The sequence below is a fragment of the Dermacentor silvarum genome, chromosome 6 (assembly GCF_013339745.2).
Source record: "Dermacentor silvarum isolate Dsil-2018 chromosome 6, BIME_Dsil_1.4, whole genome shotgun sequence".
Taxonomy (NCBI): domain Eukaryota; kingdom Metazoa; phylum Arthropoda; class Arachnida; order Ixodida; family Ixodidae; genus Dermacentor; species Dermacentor silvarum.
Genome location: NC_051159.1, coordinates 19099261 through 19117328, shown reverse-complemented (window position 1 = coordinate 19117328; position 18068 = coordinate 19099261). Strand labels below are relative to the sequence as shown.

Genomic DNA, 18068 nt, shown 5'->3' with positions numbered 1-18068 from the left:
GAGCACGGCAGGTGGGGTGATGAAGTTAGGAAATTTGCAGGCTCAATTTGGAATCAGCTAGCGCAAGACAGGGGTAATTGGAGATCACACGGAGAGGCCTTCGTCCTGCAGTGGACATAATATAGGCTGTTGATGCTGCTGCTGCTGCTGATGATGATATGGCACATAATTGTTTGCCGTGATTATTTCTCCAAAACAGGGCGTTTTGCTTTGATTCTGTTGTTATATACACTGCATGAGAAAATGATGCGTTCTTCCGGGCTATTTTACCTGCAAACTTTGCTTTGTATGCTGCCCGCACTATGTACGCATGACAACACAGCCCCGCACAAGTCCAAACGATGTCAATTCCCCCAATGGTTCTCTGCAGAAATTGGAACTGCGTAAGGAGCGTGCCCACAAGAAAGCCTAAGTAATGAAAAGGATAATTGCGCCTCCCTCGGTAATCACCTCAAAATCACAATATTTAAGGAGATACCCAGTATACAGGACTACCGCGCACAGGAGTCCGACCTGTTCTCATTCTCCAAATGGTGCCATTTATATTCACCGAAAACCAACATTGTGCCACATATTCTCGCAAGACCCATAATATTTGTAGCCTGCCGTTAGTCTGTTGATCGTGCAGCGTTGACGAGGGTTGTTGAAGTAAGCGACTTCGGTGTGCTTTTTTTTTTTTTTTTTTGACAGTACACGCTATGCTTCTCCGCCCGTGCACTCAGATAAACACGTATAGCATCGGGAGGCCTGCGTGCGCCCGGTTCCGTCTGCAGTAACAAGATATTTCCGTGCCACACCTCCTTTCCTCAAACTGTTTACATCCGTCTGTCTCTGACCATTACCAGAATATGCGTCAGTGGTGTGGAATGGCACAGACAATTCAAGTAGCATTTTGGTTGAGCGTTTAGGAATATACTATACAAACATCGTTTCCTGACCTGACGCACCAACAACTTTTGAATTAGCAATAATCATCCTACATTCTGACACTTAGCTGCAGATGTAGTCGTACCGACGTCCTCTTTTTATACACAATAATTCATGGAATTATTACATGGTCAGGTATAGTAGCCTCTGTTTGACTGCGGATTCCTCCGAAAATTCCTGCCTCTTTCAACAGACAATCGCCTCTAATGTAAAATCTTTACAACTGTCACTTCCTTCATCTGAACATGTTTCGAAACGTGCTTTCTGTACCGAGCTTCGCCATTTCTCTTTCTAGCTGCGCTCCTCTCCTATCTTCCCTTCATGTCTCTCTCCTTCCGCACACGCTCTCCGCCTCTCGTCATCGCAGCATCGTTGTTCATCATGTAGCTGTTTATCCAGTTCTTGTTTTTATTTTCTCAGTCGATTTTGTTACCCTCTAATTTATTCGTAGTTTTACATTTTTACTTCTTTCGTGATCTTTTTTTTTCTGTCCACTAGTACCCAGGCCTCATTGTTGTTCTTCGGCACATTAACTAAATTAGTGATCTTATATTGATTGATTGTTATTACGGCCGCAATAATATTATCGACTTAAGTTGTTTAGGAAACAGTTTATGTAAAGTCATGAGTAAAGTGGTGCCTTAGTAAGGCAAAATGTACACTGGGTATTTATAACTAAACCATCACAGGGCGCCTTCTCTATAATACAAAAACTAGTGAGTTGCACAGGAAGGGTCTGATGTAAAGGGAAGAGAGAGGTACTTGTAGCGGGCGTTACGGCGATGAGATTCAGCGGAATGTCATTAGCTTACACTTCTCGGTGTGAACGACATTTGCTACCTCGAGCACTAATTTGATATTCCGTTAGAGAGCGAGATTATCAGCAGCAGTCAAACGTTTACAGTATATAATGCAGTCATCAACGAAGAAACTTATGCTTGATGTTATATTGGATGGAAGGTCCTTCATACATATGTGGAATAACAATAGGCCTAGCGCATTACCTTGTGGGCCATCAGAGGTAACGTCAGAAAGGGGAGAGGATCAGTTATTAGAGAGTTTTAGAATAGGGTGCCCAAACCACACCCAATCTTTGGGCGACGCAACCTCCAGTGTGTGCCATTTGCTCGCTTTATGTGCTGGCATTGCGTTCTTTTGTGCGCCCAGCGGCTTGCGTCCCCCAACGCTTGGACATCCTACTCTAAAACACTCTATTACCACATTTGAACTGCTTACGAAAGGACGGAAAATTTCATAGCCAAGATAATGTCCGAAAATCTAGGTTAAGTGATGCAGTGTAGCAATTACACGGGAGTGTGCCACACGGTGGAATAGTAACCGAATATCCAGTCCGTCGTAGCTGTCTTCCATGCCATAGAAGCATACCATTTAGTTAAGTGTAGTTTAGCTTTGTATAGTTTAGGTTTCATATACTGCCTTTCATGGTTGGTGTGTTACTTCTACGTTCCGCTGATTATTTTGGTGTAGATAACGTTCTTTTTTATTATTGAAAGAATTGTACTAGGTGCAATAATGCCATAGGAGATGTATTAGTGGGAGTCCGCTGCTTGGGAGAGATAAGCAAAGGGCGCTATGGTTGCTTGTGCAGGCACAAAAACAAAGCAATATACATCTCATAGCCGCTTAGGAACCAGCAATTGAGGCGGGGTCGCCCTCGTGTAAAGTCGTTTTCCAAGCGCTCAGATCCAGTATTGGCTCTATATAGTAAGCCAGTGCGGTGGATGCTCTGCCACAAGGCCGTCTGTAATTGAACAAGGAGCACCTGCCGTCTCTATGCCTTTTCTAGACGAGAACCGCCACAAAGCATCAGGCCGAGGTACATTTTTTACCAATTAGAACAGCCGCTGGGTTTCCGGCAGCACCGGCATTCGAATCCGGTAACTATGCCACATCCGAGCAAGATGCTTTATAGTTCTAGGCCACCGCTGCGTTAATTAGTTTCAATATTGTTCACTATTGAATTAATCACCGTGCTTGTATGCTTTATTATGTATGCTGTACCCTTTATACCTAATACAGCCTAAATAATACAGACTAATACCTCCTGCAATAATCCTTTTACGGGGCTGCACTACTGTGTAAGTTAACTAAAATGATGAATGCATAAATAACGTCAAAAGAAAACAGTAGAGGATTCGTGAAGCAAATGCGCCAGAAAAGGAAACAGCGAATAAGGCGCGAACAGCCTACTCTGAAGAAGCACGAATCGCAGCTTGCGAGGAACATACGTTGTAGCCAACTACTTTGGTTGGCCATACACACCCAGGCCTGGGCGAGGTCGTTAGCGATTACAGGAAGCGGGGCGATCTGCTAGAGCCTCCTGCTCACATTGGAACCGAAGGAACAAAGACAAGTTGACAAAACGCTCTCCACCTTGCGGCCTTTCGCAGGAATGATCTGTGACGTTCTGGTTTCTCCCTACTAACCTGCGATATCTGCTTCGCTGCGCCGTCACTCCTTCCAAAATTCTTGGGGCTAGGTTACCAACAGCTTCGAAATTTCCTCAACTTATTCACAAAGTTTAGCGCCATTTTTAAGATATTGCTTTAAGACCACCACCAACGTGGTTCGAATGACTGAGCGAGCGCCACAGGGGAGGGTTTCCATGCGTCTGAACGAGCAGCGGCGGCACCTCGCTCGCGACGAGAATCACGCACCTGGCCGAAGGGCGGTTGCGGCGCCGAGACTGGCGGCGGTGGCGGCGGCGGTGGCGGTGGCGGTGGTGGCGCGTGGTGAATCCTGGGCGGCGGCTCCCTGAGGCCCGGCGAGGCGCTGACGGGCGGCCGCAGCGGGGGCGCCAGGCCCATGGGGCGCGCCACCGGGGACACGCCGTGCTGCTGCTGCTGCAGGTGGGGGGGCGGAGGGTGGTGACCGGGGGGCGGAGGGCCCAGCGACGGCACCAGCGGAGTCTGGAACATGGCTGCATGAGATGGTCGAGCATCAGACATTGCCACAACTGCGACGACATTCGCTCTGTACTCGCAACACAAACGGTTGAAGGGCAACGATCGGAAGACGCGGATAGATTTAAAAATAAAACGCACTCGTGCGAAGGCACGAGAATGTGCTAAACGCCACACAGTAGCGGACAATGCATGGCAGGAACGGCAAAGACGCACACAGAGAGAAGGTCTGCTAGAACTGGGAGTCTCTGGAAGGGCGCTACGGTGGATATCCAACTTCTTGAATGGCAGACCAATATTTATTCAAACAAGCGAAGGAAAAAACTTCCTCTCATAATCTTATTCAAGGATTCCCACAAGGCAGTGTCTTAAGTCCGTTTCTCTTTAATTGTGTGATGGTGGATTTACCGCGGAGACTTCCACCTGCACTAAACTACTCTATATATTCGGATGATATTTGTATTTGAGCCTCTGGTTCATGTGCCGGCCATGTTCAATCAACATTTCAGGAAGGTCTAAACATTGTGGACAAATTCTTAAAGGCAAGAGGAATGGAGCTGTATTACAGTAAGACGGCTGTGCTACCCTTCACCAGAGGATATCTGAAAGACTTTCAGCTGTGCCTTGAGGGACAACGTTTAGACATAGTAAAACAACACACATTTCTAGGAGTTATATTAGACAGACAACTTTCTTGGAATTTTCACATTAAAGCACTCCAAGAACAAATAAACTCAACAATAAATGTTCTTCGCCGCGTAGCATGCACGAGATGGGGTCAGTACATAATGCACTTATAAAGAAAAAGATAACTTATTCTTCACCTTTTCTGCATGGAATTTCCCGTTCATCTGAAGGGCGACTTCAACGTCGAGCAACCTCAAGTTCCTTAGTAATTGCAGAGGCACGTCATCCTTCATTCTCTATTATGAGGACGGTTGAAACCTGTCGACACTACTTTCGCGTTTCAGTGCAGCACAAAAGGCACCCACTGGCAATTCTTATTGAGAAAGGCAGGGCGAAAATCAATACTGTGATTCAGTTGCACAGAAATCTACTACCACATCACGAATTTTGGATCTCGGATATTTCCTACCCACCATGGCGACATGTCGCCCCAAAAATTGAACTTTCGGTTGAGGGAATTGTTCGCAAACGGGACATGTTTATGCTAGCAGCACAACAACTACCGTTATACCAGATACACGTTCGGTACCCTGGCTATATTCAAGCGTATACGGATCGTTCTTCTCACACACATTCTTCTACAGCTGCCTTTGTGATTCCAGAATGGAATCGAATACAGACGTGAGAACTATCTCACCTCACATCATAAACCACAGCAGAGCTTTTTGCAATATTGTCTTTGTTACGACACATAAATTCAATAAAAAAGGGAACCAATGGGTCATCCTTTGTTACTCGCAGGCAGCTTTGTCTTCATTTCGTGGTGATATCAGCAATTCTCAAAACATGGTGTTAGTTTATGAGACACTAAAGGAACTCACAAAGGCAAGTAAAAAAAAAGCACAATACTGTTCCAATGGATACCTGGCCACTGCAATATTCCTGCGAATGTTGCAGCTGACAATGCAGCTGGACAAGCGCATATTATTAACGCTACATATGGTCTCCCTCTAACGCAAGGCCATTGCGGCATATACTAGGACAGATCTCAGTCCGTGGTTGCAAAGCGACATGGTTTGATCAGAACTCGAAATCTTTAGATTTATTTCACATTGACCCTGCGCTTCAATTCAAAATCCCGTAAACGTCGGTTACTACCAGAGCCTTTGAAACGCTCATTCACCGTCAGCGGCTCGGTAACTCGTACACAAAATATTTTCTACAAAAAATTTCAAGATCTGATAGTCCGGAATATACTTGTGGCCCTGCGAATGAGGATGCAAAGCATCTTCTGGTATAATGTCCGCTATACGACACACACAGACAACATTTACCACGTGATTTAGTGGCATTAGATCATCGGCCCTTCAGCCTGAGGAAGATCATAGGTTCTTGGCCAACATATTAATTGCAAAGACGAGCGTTATAATGGCCCTCCAAAGATTTATAGAAATAGAAGGGAGCAGTATTCTCAGAAACTATTGAAAAGAGTGTTTATATGTGATAAGCTCACTCTATGGAATTTTTTTTAATTTACCTGATTTTGGTCAATTCAACACCTGGGTTCATGAACCTTCATTTGAATCTAATCCGTGCTTTCTTATGTGCTCTGATTTTAGTACAGTTACGTGACCATACTTTGTGTTTCCTTTAGCGTACCTATGTGACTGAACTTTAAGTTGCTGTGTTTCTGAGTTGACCTTTAGTTTTAGTGTGACATTTAGTGTGACATTTTAGTGTGACAAGTCACGACTTATTTATCGAAACTAAAATTTTCTTGTTTACTTCCACCCAATTTCTAATTATACTGCAAATGGTCCATGAGTATTACATGTTTTCAAATTCTTACTTTTTATTTTCCTACGATCCCCTTGCCGAAACCGAGAAGGCTAGAAGCGTTAATTACCCATTCATCCGTAGAGTGCGAGCACATTTATTTGAGGGAAAGAAAAGAGTAAAGCAAAAATAAGATGGCGGTGTTCGCAGTCGAAGAGGAACGAAGCTGCTGCCGTTTTTCGTGTCCTTCATCGCTTCACTGGTTTGGTAGCATTTGCAGTCGTTCATCTCTTCGTTCTGAGCGTGACACTGCCATCCGATATCAAAGCAACAGTGGCCAAGCTAAATGTATACGTAGTGGCGATGAAAAGATAGGCAACGTAAAAAAAGTTTAAAAAGAAATCTGATATTAGGCTTGACGTACCTATGTGTGAAAACTTGGCATATCGATGGTTTTCCTAAGTATGCTTAGTAGCAAGCTATAGCGCTCGTGTTGCTTCAGACTTTGAAGGTGTTTGCGTCGTGTGACCTTTGCTGGCAGCCATTTCAGGTTTCTTGCATGACGTGAGCACGCTAGGCACCAATAGGGACGGCAGCACGAAAAGAAGACAGCTAAGAATTTAACGGTTGGGGCGCATCTAGCTGATTACTGCCAGCGACGGCGTCATGTTCTCCAAAAAGCATGGCACATTCGATGTATACCTCCGTGTGAACTCAGGGGTGGCCGACAAAGGCTGCTCGAAAGAACACCGGACGAAGAACGCTTCCTGGCGACTTGGTCTGGTGCTTCCCACATACCGAGCGAGTTCTCTTCCCAAATTGACGCGCCATCTGGACACTTGGTCATGAACCATCGCTGCCGTTGTCAATGTATAGTCAAGCTTCACAACCCTGAAGTATCCGCAATGAGCAGGCATCCAGGAACAAAATATCGGGGAAGATGGCCAGATTAGCCAGAGAAGTTATACAAGCTTCCCGAGTCTTGTGATTTCTTTCGTCCGGCTTTAAGTAAAGTGCTCAGCGATTGAAACGAAGATACTTGGAGCGCTGCGCTGAGGATATCGTACATGTTTTTAGAGCGGAGCTCTTAGGCGAGCGTTCCCGCGGCGAGCGTGGGCGAGCGAAGGATGAAAGAGCGAACGCGGAGCACAGTGGGGCATGAAAGACAGCGATAGCGAAAAGAGCGCAAGGAGGAAGGCGGGGGAGGAGGGTATGGCGAAAGCGTGATAAGAAAAGTCTGTGGCGACGATGGCGCCATGAGTAGCGTGCATCGTCTGTTCACCGATAGATATGGAAACATGAGCGGAGGTCGGTCTGATGTGAAGAGCACCCACGCGTCGCCCAAGCGCTGCCTCTCGCAATCTCCCGATCCCACACTTCCCTCCGTTTGCAACGTGTCGCACGAGGTAGATTTTCCGCGCCAGCCAATACAGGGTTTTAGAATTCGGGCCCTAAGACCTTGGGGCGCCAAGCCGCGTTGCGTTGGTTGCTCTTGGGTTCGGAGGAGTATAAGGCTTTTAGAATTGGGACAAGAGCAGTGTTAGGTTGCGCGCTCGGGACGCCGCACTGGTGAAAATAGATGGCGCTTGCAAGCAATAAAACAAGGACTCCTTTTAAAAGCGAAACGTAGAGGAACACATCCTTAATTCAAGAAGGCTTGGCAATGTTTGTAATAAAAATAATGATTATGTTAGTATTTGTAAGACTTGTTTCTGCCATTTTTAAGCCAAATGGAGTAGGGGGGCTCATAGGACGCAGACCTGAGCGCAGCTAGCGTCCTCTTGAGTTGCCCTGAGTCTCTTGTCTCTAAAAACACCGAAAATCACCCGGAACACGGCAAGCTTGCACTGCAACCAACTTGACTGGGCGATACGAGATTTGGATAGCTGCGGCTCGTATGTCTTTCTTGGCTATCACGCAAATGCTCGTCGCCCGCGCAAGCCACCCGAGGCGGCTTGGGAGCCCACGCTATTTCTCGAGTTTAAGGTATTTGGGTTGACGCTCACACAATGACCCAAAGCTGCCTATAGCGTTCTGCTCATGCTCACTTGTGGCCCGCTATCTTCTTGAGGCCCCAATGCGGTTGGGGCCCCAATTCTCAAACTCTCTAATATATCGCGAAATTAAAACACGTATATAACTGCGCTCAAATTTCGCATTAGGGAGTATCGCAATCGTCAGTGAATTTTACAGCGGAGCTGTTAGAACCTCGCTATAATGATCGTTCCGTCGTCTGCAGCTTCGCCGAGCTCGGGGATAGAGGGCTGAGATGGAGTGAAAGCAGAGTATAAAAATAGCATCGCGCAGCATAGGGGATGCGAGGCAGAGAGGAGGAGTGAGGCAGGTGGTAGTGGGACGCGTATAGCTGCTGCCGACGCCGACCGCGTTTCCCCGCGTTCTCACCGAACGCGCCCGGTGTCCGTGGCTGCAGAGCATTTGCTACCTGCAAATACCATTGAAGTTGAGCCGCTGCCTGAACAAAGGGAAGAAGTTGAAGAGATGTGTGAAGCATATAGGGAAGAATGTGAAGAAGCTGAAGAAGACTACAAAGAAGAGACGGACGAAGATGAAAGTAGCAGGATGAGTGAAGTGTAAAGTATGAGTGAGGGTGAAGATTAGTTTAGGAGAATTGGAAAATGTGATCCTGCATTACTTTAGTTGACGCGAGCAGCGAACCATGTTGAACTGATGGGTTTAACAGCTATAGGAGCACACAGGTTCCTGATTAACGTTAAACTCGTGAGCTTCTTCAATCTGCAGCCGAAGCGCGTAGGCGAATAGCGTTGCATTCCGTACCAGTCGCGGAATGCGGCCGCTACGGCTGCAAACTCATCTAAACCGCGGGAATGCCATGGCGGGTTTGAGTTGACTAACAGGTGGTTCTACAGTGCTAGTGCGTCTGCCGAGAGATGCAAGGTAAGCTTCGAGCTGAGGTATATAGATGAGCGATTGCCGTGACGACGGGGGAGTGGCCGGCCTCCGCGGCATGGCTGAATTAGCGGTTCAGGGGGCGCCTAATGAGGTCAGCCGAGCGAGCACTTCGTGACTGCGCGCCAGAAGGTGTGCGTGCCACGATCGGTTTCCTCACCGAGGACATTGCGCAAGCGATCGTCGGTCAGCGGCTGCCGCCACCAAATGTCGCGCCCCTCGCGAACAGCAGTCGAGCCTCAACCTTCATGCTGAGAACTATAGCCCTGTTGGATTGTCAGTCATCAGCAAATAGCCGTAGTTTTGTAGTAAGGTTAGCCGGTAAGTCGTTAATATATATGAAAAATAACCGTGGTGATAACCCAGCGCCCTGGGGTACTCCTGAAGCGACGTCGGTTAGCGGCGAGCGATTGTTATTAGCTCAAGTGAATTGCTTGCGTCCATTGAGATTAGGTTCCGTGGTAAGCCGAGGGTGCAGAGTTTACTAAGCAGTAGAGAATGAATTACACGATCGAATGCCTTCGACAAGCCTAAAAATGTGGCGTCTACTTGTACGTGAAGGTTCATGTAATGTAAAAGGTCATGAGTGAACTCGGCGAGCTGACTATCGCATGATAAACACTTTCGGATGTTTCGGCTGGTTGGAGTAAAATAAATAAATTGATTCTAGGTGAGTCATTAAATTAGACGTTATTATGTGTTCCGGTAGTTTGGAAAAAAATGCTTGTCAGGGAAATCGGCCGGTAATTACTAACGTTAGTGCGGTCACCTGCTTTGAAAATAGGGATTATTTCCGCTTTTCTCCAGTCGTCGGGGACGTCTCCTGAGTTTAATGATTGCGTAAATATTCAGTTCAAAATTTTGGCTGATGGTGAATTAGTATTTTTAAGAAGCTTGTTGTTAATGTGGTCGCAGCCAGCAGATGATAGCTTGAGTCCATTAATTCGGTTATGTATTCCCTGGACGGTAATGATTATATCAGGCATTTCGTTTAAGGGGGAGTTGGGGCTTTTGCGATTGGGGTGATGAATTATTGTACTTGTGGAATTTTCTAGATATTACCCAAGATGCTTCATCGACTGCTTGACGTGTCAATACCTCCATGAGAGCCGGCACATCTGCTGAATCGAACTCCTTCTCGCTACCTATAGAGGCTTCGATTACTTGACCGATGTTATGCATGCTTTCCTTCGTTACCCAAAGAAAGCCTGTTCTTTAGCAGTTGTGTGCTGTAGCACCGGCTATACATTCGAAATTAGTATACAAAAAAAGAAGAGAGTTACCGAAACGGCGCAGCAGCCGCATCGTGTGTAGTACACACTCAAGCAGCGAGCGCGCCACCCGCGGACAGACACACTCCTTTTCACTCGGATCACGTGACCCGCCATCATTGGCAATACGCGCCTCCTATAAATGAGCGAATGCCAGCTCGCCCAGTTTTCCTAGTGAAGATCTTGAGCAACACAAAAAGCGAGCTAATTGCACTATAACACTCAAATTCTTCACAGTCTCTGGTCCACGTGCACTTACGAAACATTTTCGTCGCAAGGTCGGAATTTTTTCGAATAGCGCATCAGCCATCTTTTTGCCAGCATCGGAGACAGTCTACGAAGACAGCCAAGGAGACAACCGAGACAGCTTCGAGGCCATGTAACGGAAGCTTCTATAGGGTGCCTCGATGCCAGCGCTGCCGTTCAGGGTGGTGCCATCCATCATAGAGTTTCTCACTATAACACCTAGAGGGTAAACTGGCGGCACCGTCTATGCGAGTTTCTTAAAGGGCTGCCGTGCCCTCATGGGAATGACGGGATATGTGTCTGCGAGGCTTGTGTTGGCTGGTGTTGTACGGGGCTTCATCTAAAACGTGGATATGGCTACACAAATAACGCGTTCTTAAAATAAAATCTACATAAAAGGCTTTCATTCAGCCATATTACATCTCTCGATAAAGTTTACTCACATACAATGCAGCATCAAGCGAAGAAAAGCAAGAACAGATGACAAGTTGTTCCAAAGCGAGCGAGAATCTTGTCGTCTGCCCTCCAACTTAAGCGGCCAGCTGACACTTTTAGGGGCGAAGCTCCTTATAGCGGCACCCGTTCGTCCCCGTCGTCGTCGTCGTAGTAGTAGTGTGTAACCAGTCTGAGAAAAATGAGAAAAAAAATTCCGAAGTTGTGTCCGTAGCGCGGAATCGAACCAGGGACCCCTCGCTTCCGAGCGCGCGGCGTTAGCCCACTACGCCACGAAGCGGACATGGACACACGCACCACGATGGCAATAAATACCCAACATTAACGAAAGGCCGCGTTTCTAGCGCGTTTCTAACGCGTTTGTGCTAGCGCGTTACGGCCCGTGTAAGAAGCTGGTGTAAGACGCTGTGGCCTCTCCGCTTTACCTTCAACGCGTTTCGAACGCGCTGCCCAAAGCGGTGGCAAGTCAAGTTCAAGTCGAGGAGCGTTTATGAATACGGGGGTTATACTCTCTCAGCAGTCATGTGATGGCGTCGGCAAACGCGGTGCACGTTCCGGCATGTGTAAATGGCTGCGTAAGACGCTGTGGCCGCTCCCCCTTACTAGAGAGTACTGCACGTTTCTAACGCGTTTGTGCTAGCGTCCCCTTAAGCGGGAGATCCGATGATTCCCTCCGGAGCTTCACCCACTCATCATCATTCACCCCGTGGATATGCTGTGATTTTTTTTACGTGTCATAGAATTGTGCATCCAATAGTATGTCCTCAAAATTAAACAAAACATGTTTTTTGCGTAATAATAAAGCTAAAGTAGTTTTTTAGGTCCTGTTTTATCAGAAAAAGAATCATTGTGACAGACGGAACGGTGCTAGCCAGGCGCGTCTTCAAGGCGTTCTGGCTCTGAAAGAACGATGCCAATCCGAATCCAAAATATACCGGCATTCCCTTGCATACCACGGCGCAGCAGCGCCACATTTCCCTCTAGGTTTTATAGTGTGAAACTCTATGCCATCCACTGACCGCCCCCGCGCCGCCGCTTTCTCGCTGCGACGCCATCTTGAATCACAGCGAGCGGTTGCGATTGCTTGGTGCCAGTGCTTAGTTCGAGGCACAGTGTGCGCGGATGCTTCGCTGACGGTTCTACTTGCTGGACAGCGTTCAGCCGCATGACTGACAATGCTTGTCAAGTGCATCGAGTAGACATAACGGGCTGTTGTGTTTCCAAGTGCGCCGGATCGACGCGTAATGGGCTTCGTTGTTTACGCTTCCTCCGGGACCCAGAGCGAAGGAAGAGATGGGAAGCCCAAGTAAAGCGGGGTCACTTGAAGGCAACGGATAGCTCTTACATTTGTGAGGTAAGTGTCAAGAAAGTTTAGTCTACTACACCGTGTTTTTCATTTAAATAAAAATGTATTCTTTGATCCTCGCTCACGTGTCTACGTTCGCTCACGAACTAAGCACTGCGCCGATGCTGTCTGAGTAGCGTGTGGTTTGCGAGCGCGCGTCGCATAGGATTTTTTCGTTTTAATCGGCGCAGTCTATGCGAGTAGTACCCTGACTTTAAGGACTGACGAAGATGCTTAGGCGCGAAATAAACTTACATTAGCTATGAATCGTCACGTAAACCACCTATGTTACTTTTTAACGGGAAGCACACATCGTGTGTGTCTCTCGTTTTTTTTTTTTTTCTTTTCTTTTTTTTCGATACTGGTTATTTGTGACTAAAAAACGCAGTGCTTCGTCTGGGGAGAGCGGCTGTTGTGTACGTGGCGAGCAAAGCATTGTGATTTTCTCTGAATTCGCAGCAGATATCTTGCGGATCTCAGGGTGTTACATTACATAGCTGATTTTTTAGACTTGTATATATATTGGTAGCGTGGTGTTCGTAAGCCGATGGTCATTCATGCTCATTCCCGATCGTAGTGGGTATTGTGATGGTCTTTAAATGCCTTTGCACGGTATGCCCAGGTGTAGTAGAGTTAAGGGGCATCATGGGACCAAAATGTTTCGGCGCTTTCTGGCATGGTGTCTGTTGTAGCCTGTGCATTTCTGCGAAACGTGTGAGGCGAAGTAATACAGCATTACTTCTGCAACAATTTATTTTTAAGCACTCTAATGGGTGCTCCTTTTTTTTACAACGCATCTTTTCATATCAATTTAAAAGTCAATAATCACTTTTGTTGTTTTACTTGTACTTAGAAACACTTTGAAGAGGACCAGTAGGAGGGAAATCGACGGAAATCGACAGTGCACTGACCACCCAAGCGTAATGCGAAAATTGATGTGCCGTTTTGTCGTCATGCGACTGCGTATCCACCCGCGCTGGCTAAACGAGCCTGATGATTCAGACGATGTTTATGGCAGCAAGACTGTGGCTGGCGTCAACTTGCCGTAAAGTGACTTGCTTTGCAGGTTACACCACACATGACATTATCGTCGCCATCAGCATGTTGGAGTCCACAGCAGGAGAAAGGCCTGTTGCATCTCTATACATCATGGACTATTTTCGAAGTAAAAACATTGCTCATCTATATTTGACTGTCTTAGTTTCATTAACGGTTTTCGTGCGCGATATGTACGCAGTGTTGTTTATTTTTTCAATGTGGTTAATATCAGTGTTCTAATGGTTATTTAATAAAATGCTCTGTACTCGCCATCCATGTGTTTGGCTGATGTGATGTCTGCGATGGTGACTGATGTATTCGGGCTGGATATCTTGATTAATATTACCCGCGGTTGCGTTTTCTTGTTTGTATTCTTGTTTTCTATTTATATTTTTTGTAATAAAGTTGATGTACTCATTTGAAATGCCCCCTCTCCCCCCCCCCCCCGCCCGCATGTAATGAATAAAAAAATTTAAAAAGCTCCCTATTCCGCTTTGTGTGTGTCGAGCCTACCTGGCGATTTTTTTTATATCGTCTTTCAACATAACCTTCAGGCGCCAAACTGTACATATAATTTTTCATGTACATATCTATTTCATGATTGACTGTGCCAGACATTAATAAGTAAATGTATTTTGTGCATCGTTTGGTTTCTTGTGTGTACTACGCAAGATTGACACTGACAAGTTGCGTTACATGATTCTCTACAGCACTAATTAAACCTTATTTTCACATCGCAGTTATTTTACACAAGCTTAATCCTGTTAGCACACAGTTTTGTCGGCAAAGAAAGAAAATTGCGCATAGACATTGTCAAATAATTGCAACCAACGCAAAGAGCACACGCAACGCCAATGAAACGAACCACCATGCGCGAGTAGCTGGCTACGGTAAAGGAGGCATGACGCTTAAACCAAAATACAACAGCGTAAAATAAAAACGACTTCCATACTCAGGTGGTTGCAAACTTTATATACCGAGCAACGAAGCGCTGAGAAAATGGTGCGTCTTTCAAACATACACACTGCAAAAAAAATGTGATTGAATTAGGCAACTTCGGACATGCTCCAGGCACCATACATTTAAGTCTTCGACCCTCGAAGAGTTAACGGCTGTTTGGTTATGAAGAGGTGCAGATGCGATACCGATAAAAAATGCTCATCAAGGCAAAGCACTTGGAAGCGCGCCGCGGGTAACACTATTTATGAACGCAAGCGTAGCTGAGTCTGAGCTCGTGTGATTCAATATGGCGGCTCCAGCGGGGTTGTCTCCACCCTGAACGGCGGCGCTGGCTTCGAGGCACCCTAGAAGCTTCTGCGACGTGACTCCACCTCGCGGCGACAAGAAAAAGTAGAGCACACATTATTTCTGTATTTTAAGTCGTTGTGCCTGCGAACCCTGTAACAGCCCGAAAAGGGCTCACAGTATGGACAAACAAATAAAACCTATGATGCGACTTACATTAAGGGCATATTATATGAAAGCGGGTCCACGTTTTCTTCTACGCAGACAACCTTCCTGCGGGTTTTGCAAGCGTCCTGCTCAGGTGCCATCTTGTTCGGATAGGAAAGTAGCCTGCATCGTTTTTCACTTCGATGTTGTCTTCGCGAAGCTGTCTACTCTGACGTCTTCGTGAGAACTGGAACGAGACTTAAGATGGCCGCTGTCCGCTTAGCCGTCTACGGCGAGTATTGGAACACAGCCATAGAATGTCCCATCTTAACCTGCCCGTTGACATAAATATAACATCAAAGTATAACATGCTGCAATTATTTGCGCGAGGCCTGTTTTGAGAAATGGCTAAGAGGAATGGGAGATCACACTAAGTACTCTTTGAGCCGCCTGTCCCGAAATGTGTTCCCACGCGAGGTGTTCAAGTGATCTGCTACCACCTGCACAGGTTATTGCGTCCCCGTGACATGAATGTTGTGTCTTCCTTTCCACTCATTCTGGTCACGTGGCTGTTCTGCATGGACACTTGATTGCGCATGCCACCCAAATTATGTTGCCGATATTGCTGATGATATTGACCACTTTATGTTAATTTGGACTGCATGCACCTCGTCTTTCAACTGGCAAGGCTCTTCTTACTGAACGTGTCCCCTCTATCACTCAGTCTTTGCAATGCTATAATTTTGAATCCTAGTTATTCTACTTGACAAAGCAATTGGACCTTATGGCTGGAACTGGACACTTTCACGTAATATTTTTATGACATATTTTGTGAGAGCTTGGCACATTTTGTGAGAGTTTGCCACGCAGTTGCGGCTTTGAGTGCGGTCAGGGAAGCCATTTCTGTGAAGTACCTCACGCTGCCTGATCTTATTTTCCGAGCAGTAGTCCACTGTTGCTAGGTTGATTGTTTCTTCCCGATTATCCCGGAACTTTGTCTCTGGAAACCCGAGATAGTGGACACGTGCCGCAGTGCTCAAATTCTGGGTTCGGCTCGTGCCCGTTGTGCTTTCTTCTTTTAACTTCCATTTCAATTTCCCTCCGCTAAGAGTAGCTAATCGCACGTTTATCCCATTTTCATATTAATTTCCAATATTTTGAACTCAAACCGGCGAAATTGTAGCTCATCTGAAGCTTTGTAATATTCAGACAGCGTCGTCGCTGCATACAGCCGGTGTAGGAGAAAAACAACGCCACAGGGATGGCTGCAGAAAAGTAAGAAACCGCAAAAAGGGTCGCTACACGAGCGCACGTTTTTTCTCACTCATTCTGTTTTGCGTGTCGCTGAATGCAGTCATTTAAACGCGCAGGGCCCCCACTGGCCCCTCCCTTGTCGCGAGCGGAGGATGTCGTCGCGGATTGGCTGCTGCCCCCTCCTCTCCATTTTGCAATTTTGTGTTTCCTTCCTTTCACCCGTTTTGCTTTTTGCGGGGAGAGAGGAGTTGGCGCTTTTTATGCGACGCAGCGTCCCTCCTCCGCAGCGGTAAGGGCAACCAGGAAAAAAAAGAACAGAGCCGAGAAATAGCAAAAAATAAAAGTCGGGCAAATGGACGAGTGCAGCGTAGCGCCGAGAGGGGCCGAGGGAGGCGAGCCGCCGCGGCGCGCTGCCTGGACAGCATCAGCCGACGGGCGAATCAATGGCATAAAAGCAGCAGACAGCGAAACCGGAGGGAGCGGCTAAAGTGCAGAGAGCAGCACTAAGCAAAAAGGGTGCAGCGGAAGGGAAAATCTAAAAAGACAAGATTGCTTACAAGACTTCGGCAAAAGACGACGCCTGGAAGACAACAAAGGAAAACAAAAAAGACAATAAGGAGGCATCTTTCAGCGCGTGCAAGAGCGCAGAAACCATCCTGGCGTACGCATGCGCAATGGGTTTACAGTGGGCGGGGGCGAAGGGGCTTTTCTTTTGTCGACCCTGAGCTCCGAGAACGTGGTTTAAATGTGTTTATTTGTTTTTATTTTTTTTATTTTTTTGAGTACGTTTAAGCGGGATCTTTTGCGCGTTGTCACCGTTTTTGAAACGGCCTGAACGAGACAAAAGGACGTTTCCTAAGCGGGGAAGATTTTTCTCCGGTGTCGTGCGCAGCCACGGTCTTTGTTTTCCCCAGAATCCGAACATTGCACCGAGCCAACGCAGCAGTGGGTTTCTCAGTGGTGATCAGAGCGAATAAAAAAACACTACAATTCGTAAACACTCACCCTAAAATGGCCTAGAAAGCATATTTAAGAAGAAAAACAATACCAGAAACAAAAGTGGGGCGAAAGAGGTGGGGGGGTTGTAAGTTAAGAATTTAAACAACTTTTGTTGTAACTTGTTTCCCGCGACAATTTCCTTCACATTCGCTTTTTTTCCCCTCTAATTCTTTGCAGACGAGTGACCAGATGAGCCATTGTATTTTGAAGCGCCCACTAATCCTTGCAGCGTAAACGAAGGACGAGAGAAGAACGCAATGCAAGAGGCTAGCCTAGTGCTGAGCAGCACGCTTTTTAGACATTAATGCCTTCGCGCAATCTAACCACTACCACCGAAAGCAGCGAAGAAAGTTTACGAGCGATAATCTAAAAAACGAAAAAAAAAAACGGTTAATGATCCAGAAGAAGCGTGCACCGTGAAATTTTTAACATTCGACTTAACCTTTTTAGCTACGCGTGTTTGGCATATCGATCGATCAAGTGCCAAGAAAAGGAAGCAACCCATTGATACAGGTGATATTTGTGACACGGGGGTTGCACTGCCAAGCATCACCCAGGATGTGATACACACCATTGTACAATAGGGGCTTCTGTGAAATACCATATTAAGAAACTGGAAAACTGTGGCCACCGACCACTTCTAATAACTTCAGAAGCAGAAAAATTATATTTTTGCTGCAAGCATCAAACAAAAGTTGGCATAGAATTAATGAATCAGGTAAGCAAGAGCCATCAATAAAACCTTACATGCAAGAACTGCATCACAGTATCAATAAAAGTGTCTAACGTTTTATGTCTTGTTGCGAGGTTTATGAGAATTGCGAACAACGGCAACGAGGACCCAGTGTTGGATAATGCCGGCAAACAAATTAGTAGTCTGCAGTCCTG

General features: G+C 46.4%; 1 protein-coding gene across 1 annotated transcript in view; it reads right to left on the bottom strand.

Annotated features, from left to right (window-relative positions):
- LOC119456565 (NGFI-A-binding protein homolog) overlaps nt 1-18068 on the bottom strand; it is a 624616-nt gene that overhangs the window by 163307 nt on the left and 443241 nt on the right. The window contains exon 8 of the mRNA XM_037718396.2: nt 3606-3868. Within this exon, the coding sequence (XP_037574324.2) occupies nt 3606-3868 (263 nt within the window). The remainder of the gene's footprint in view (nt 1-3605; nt 3869-18068) is intronic.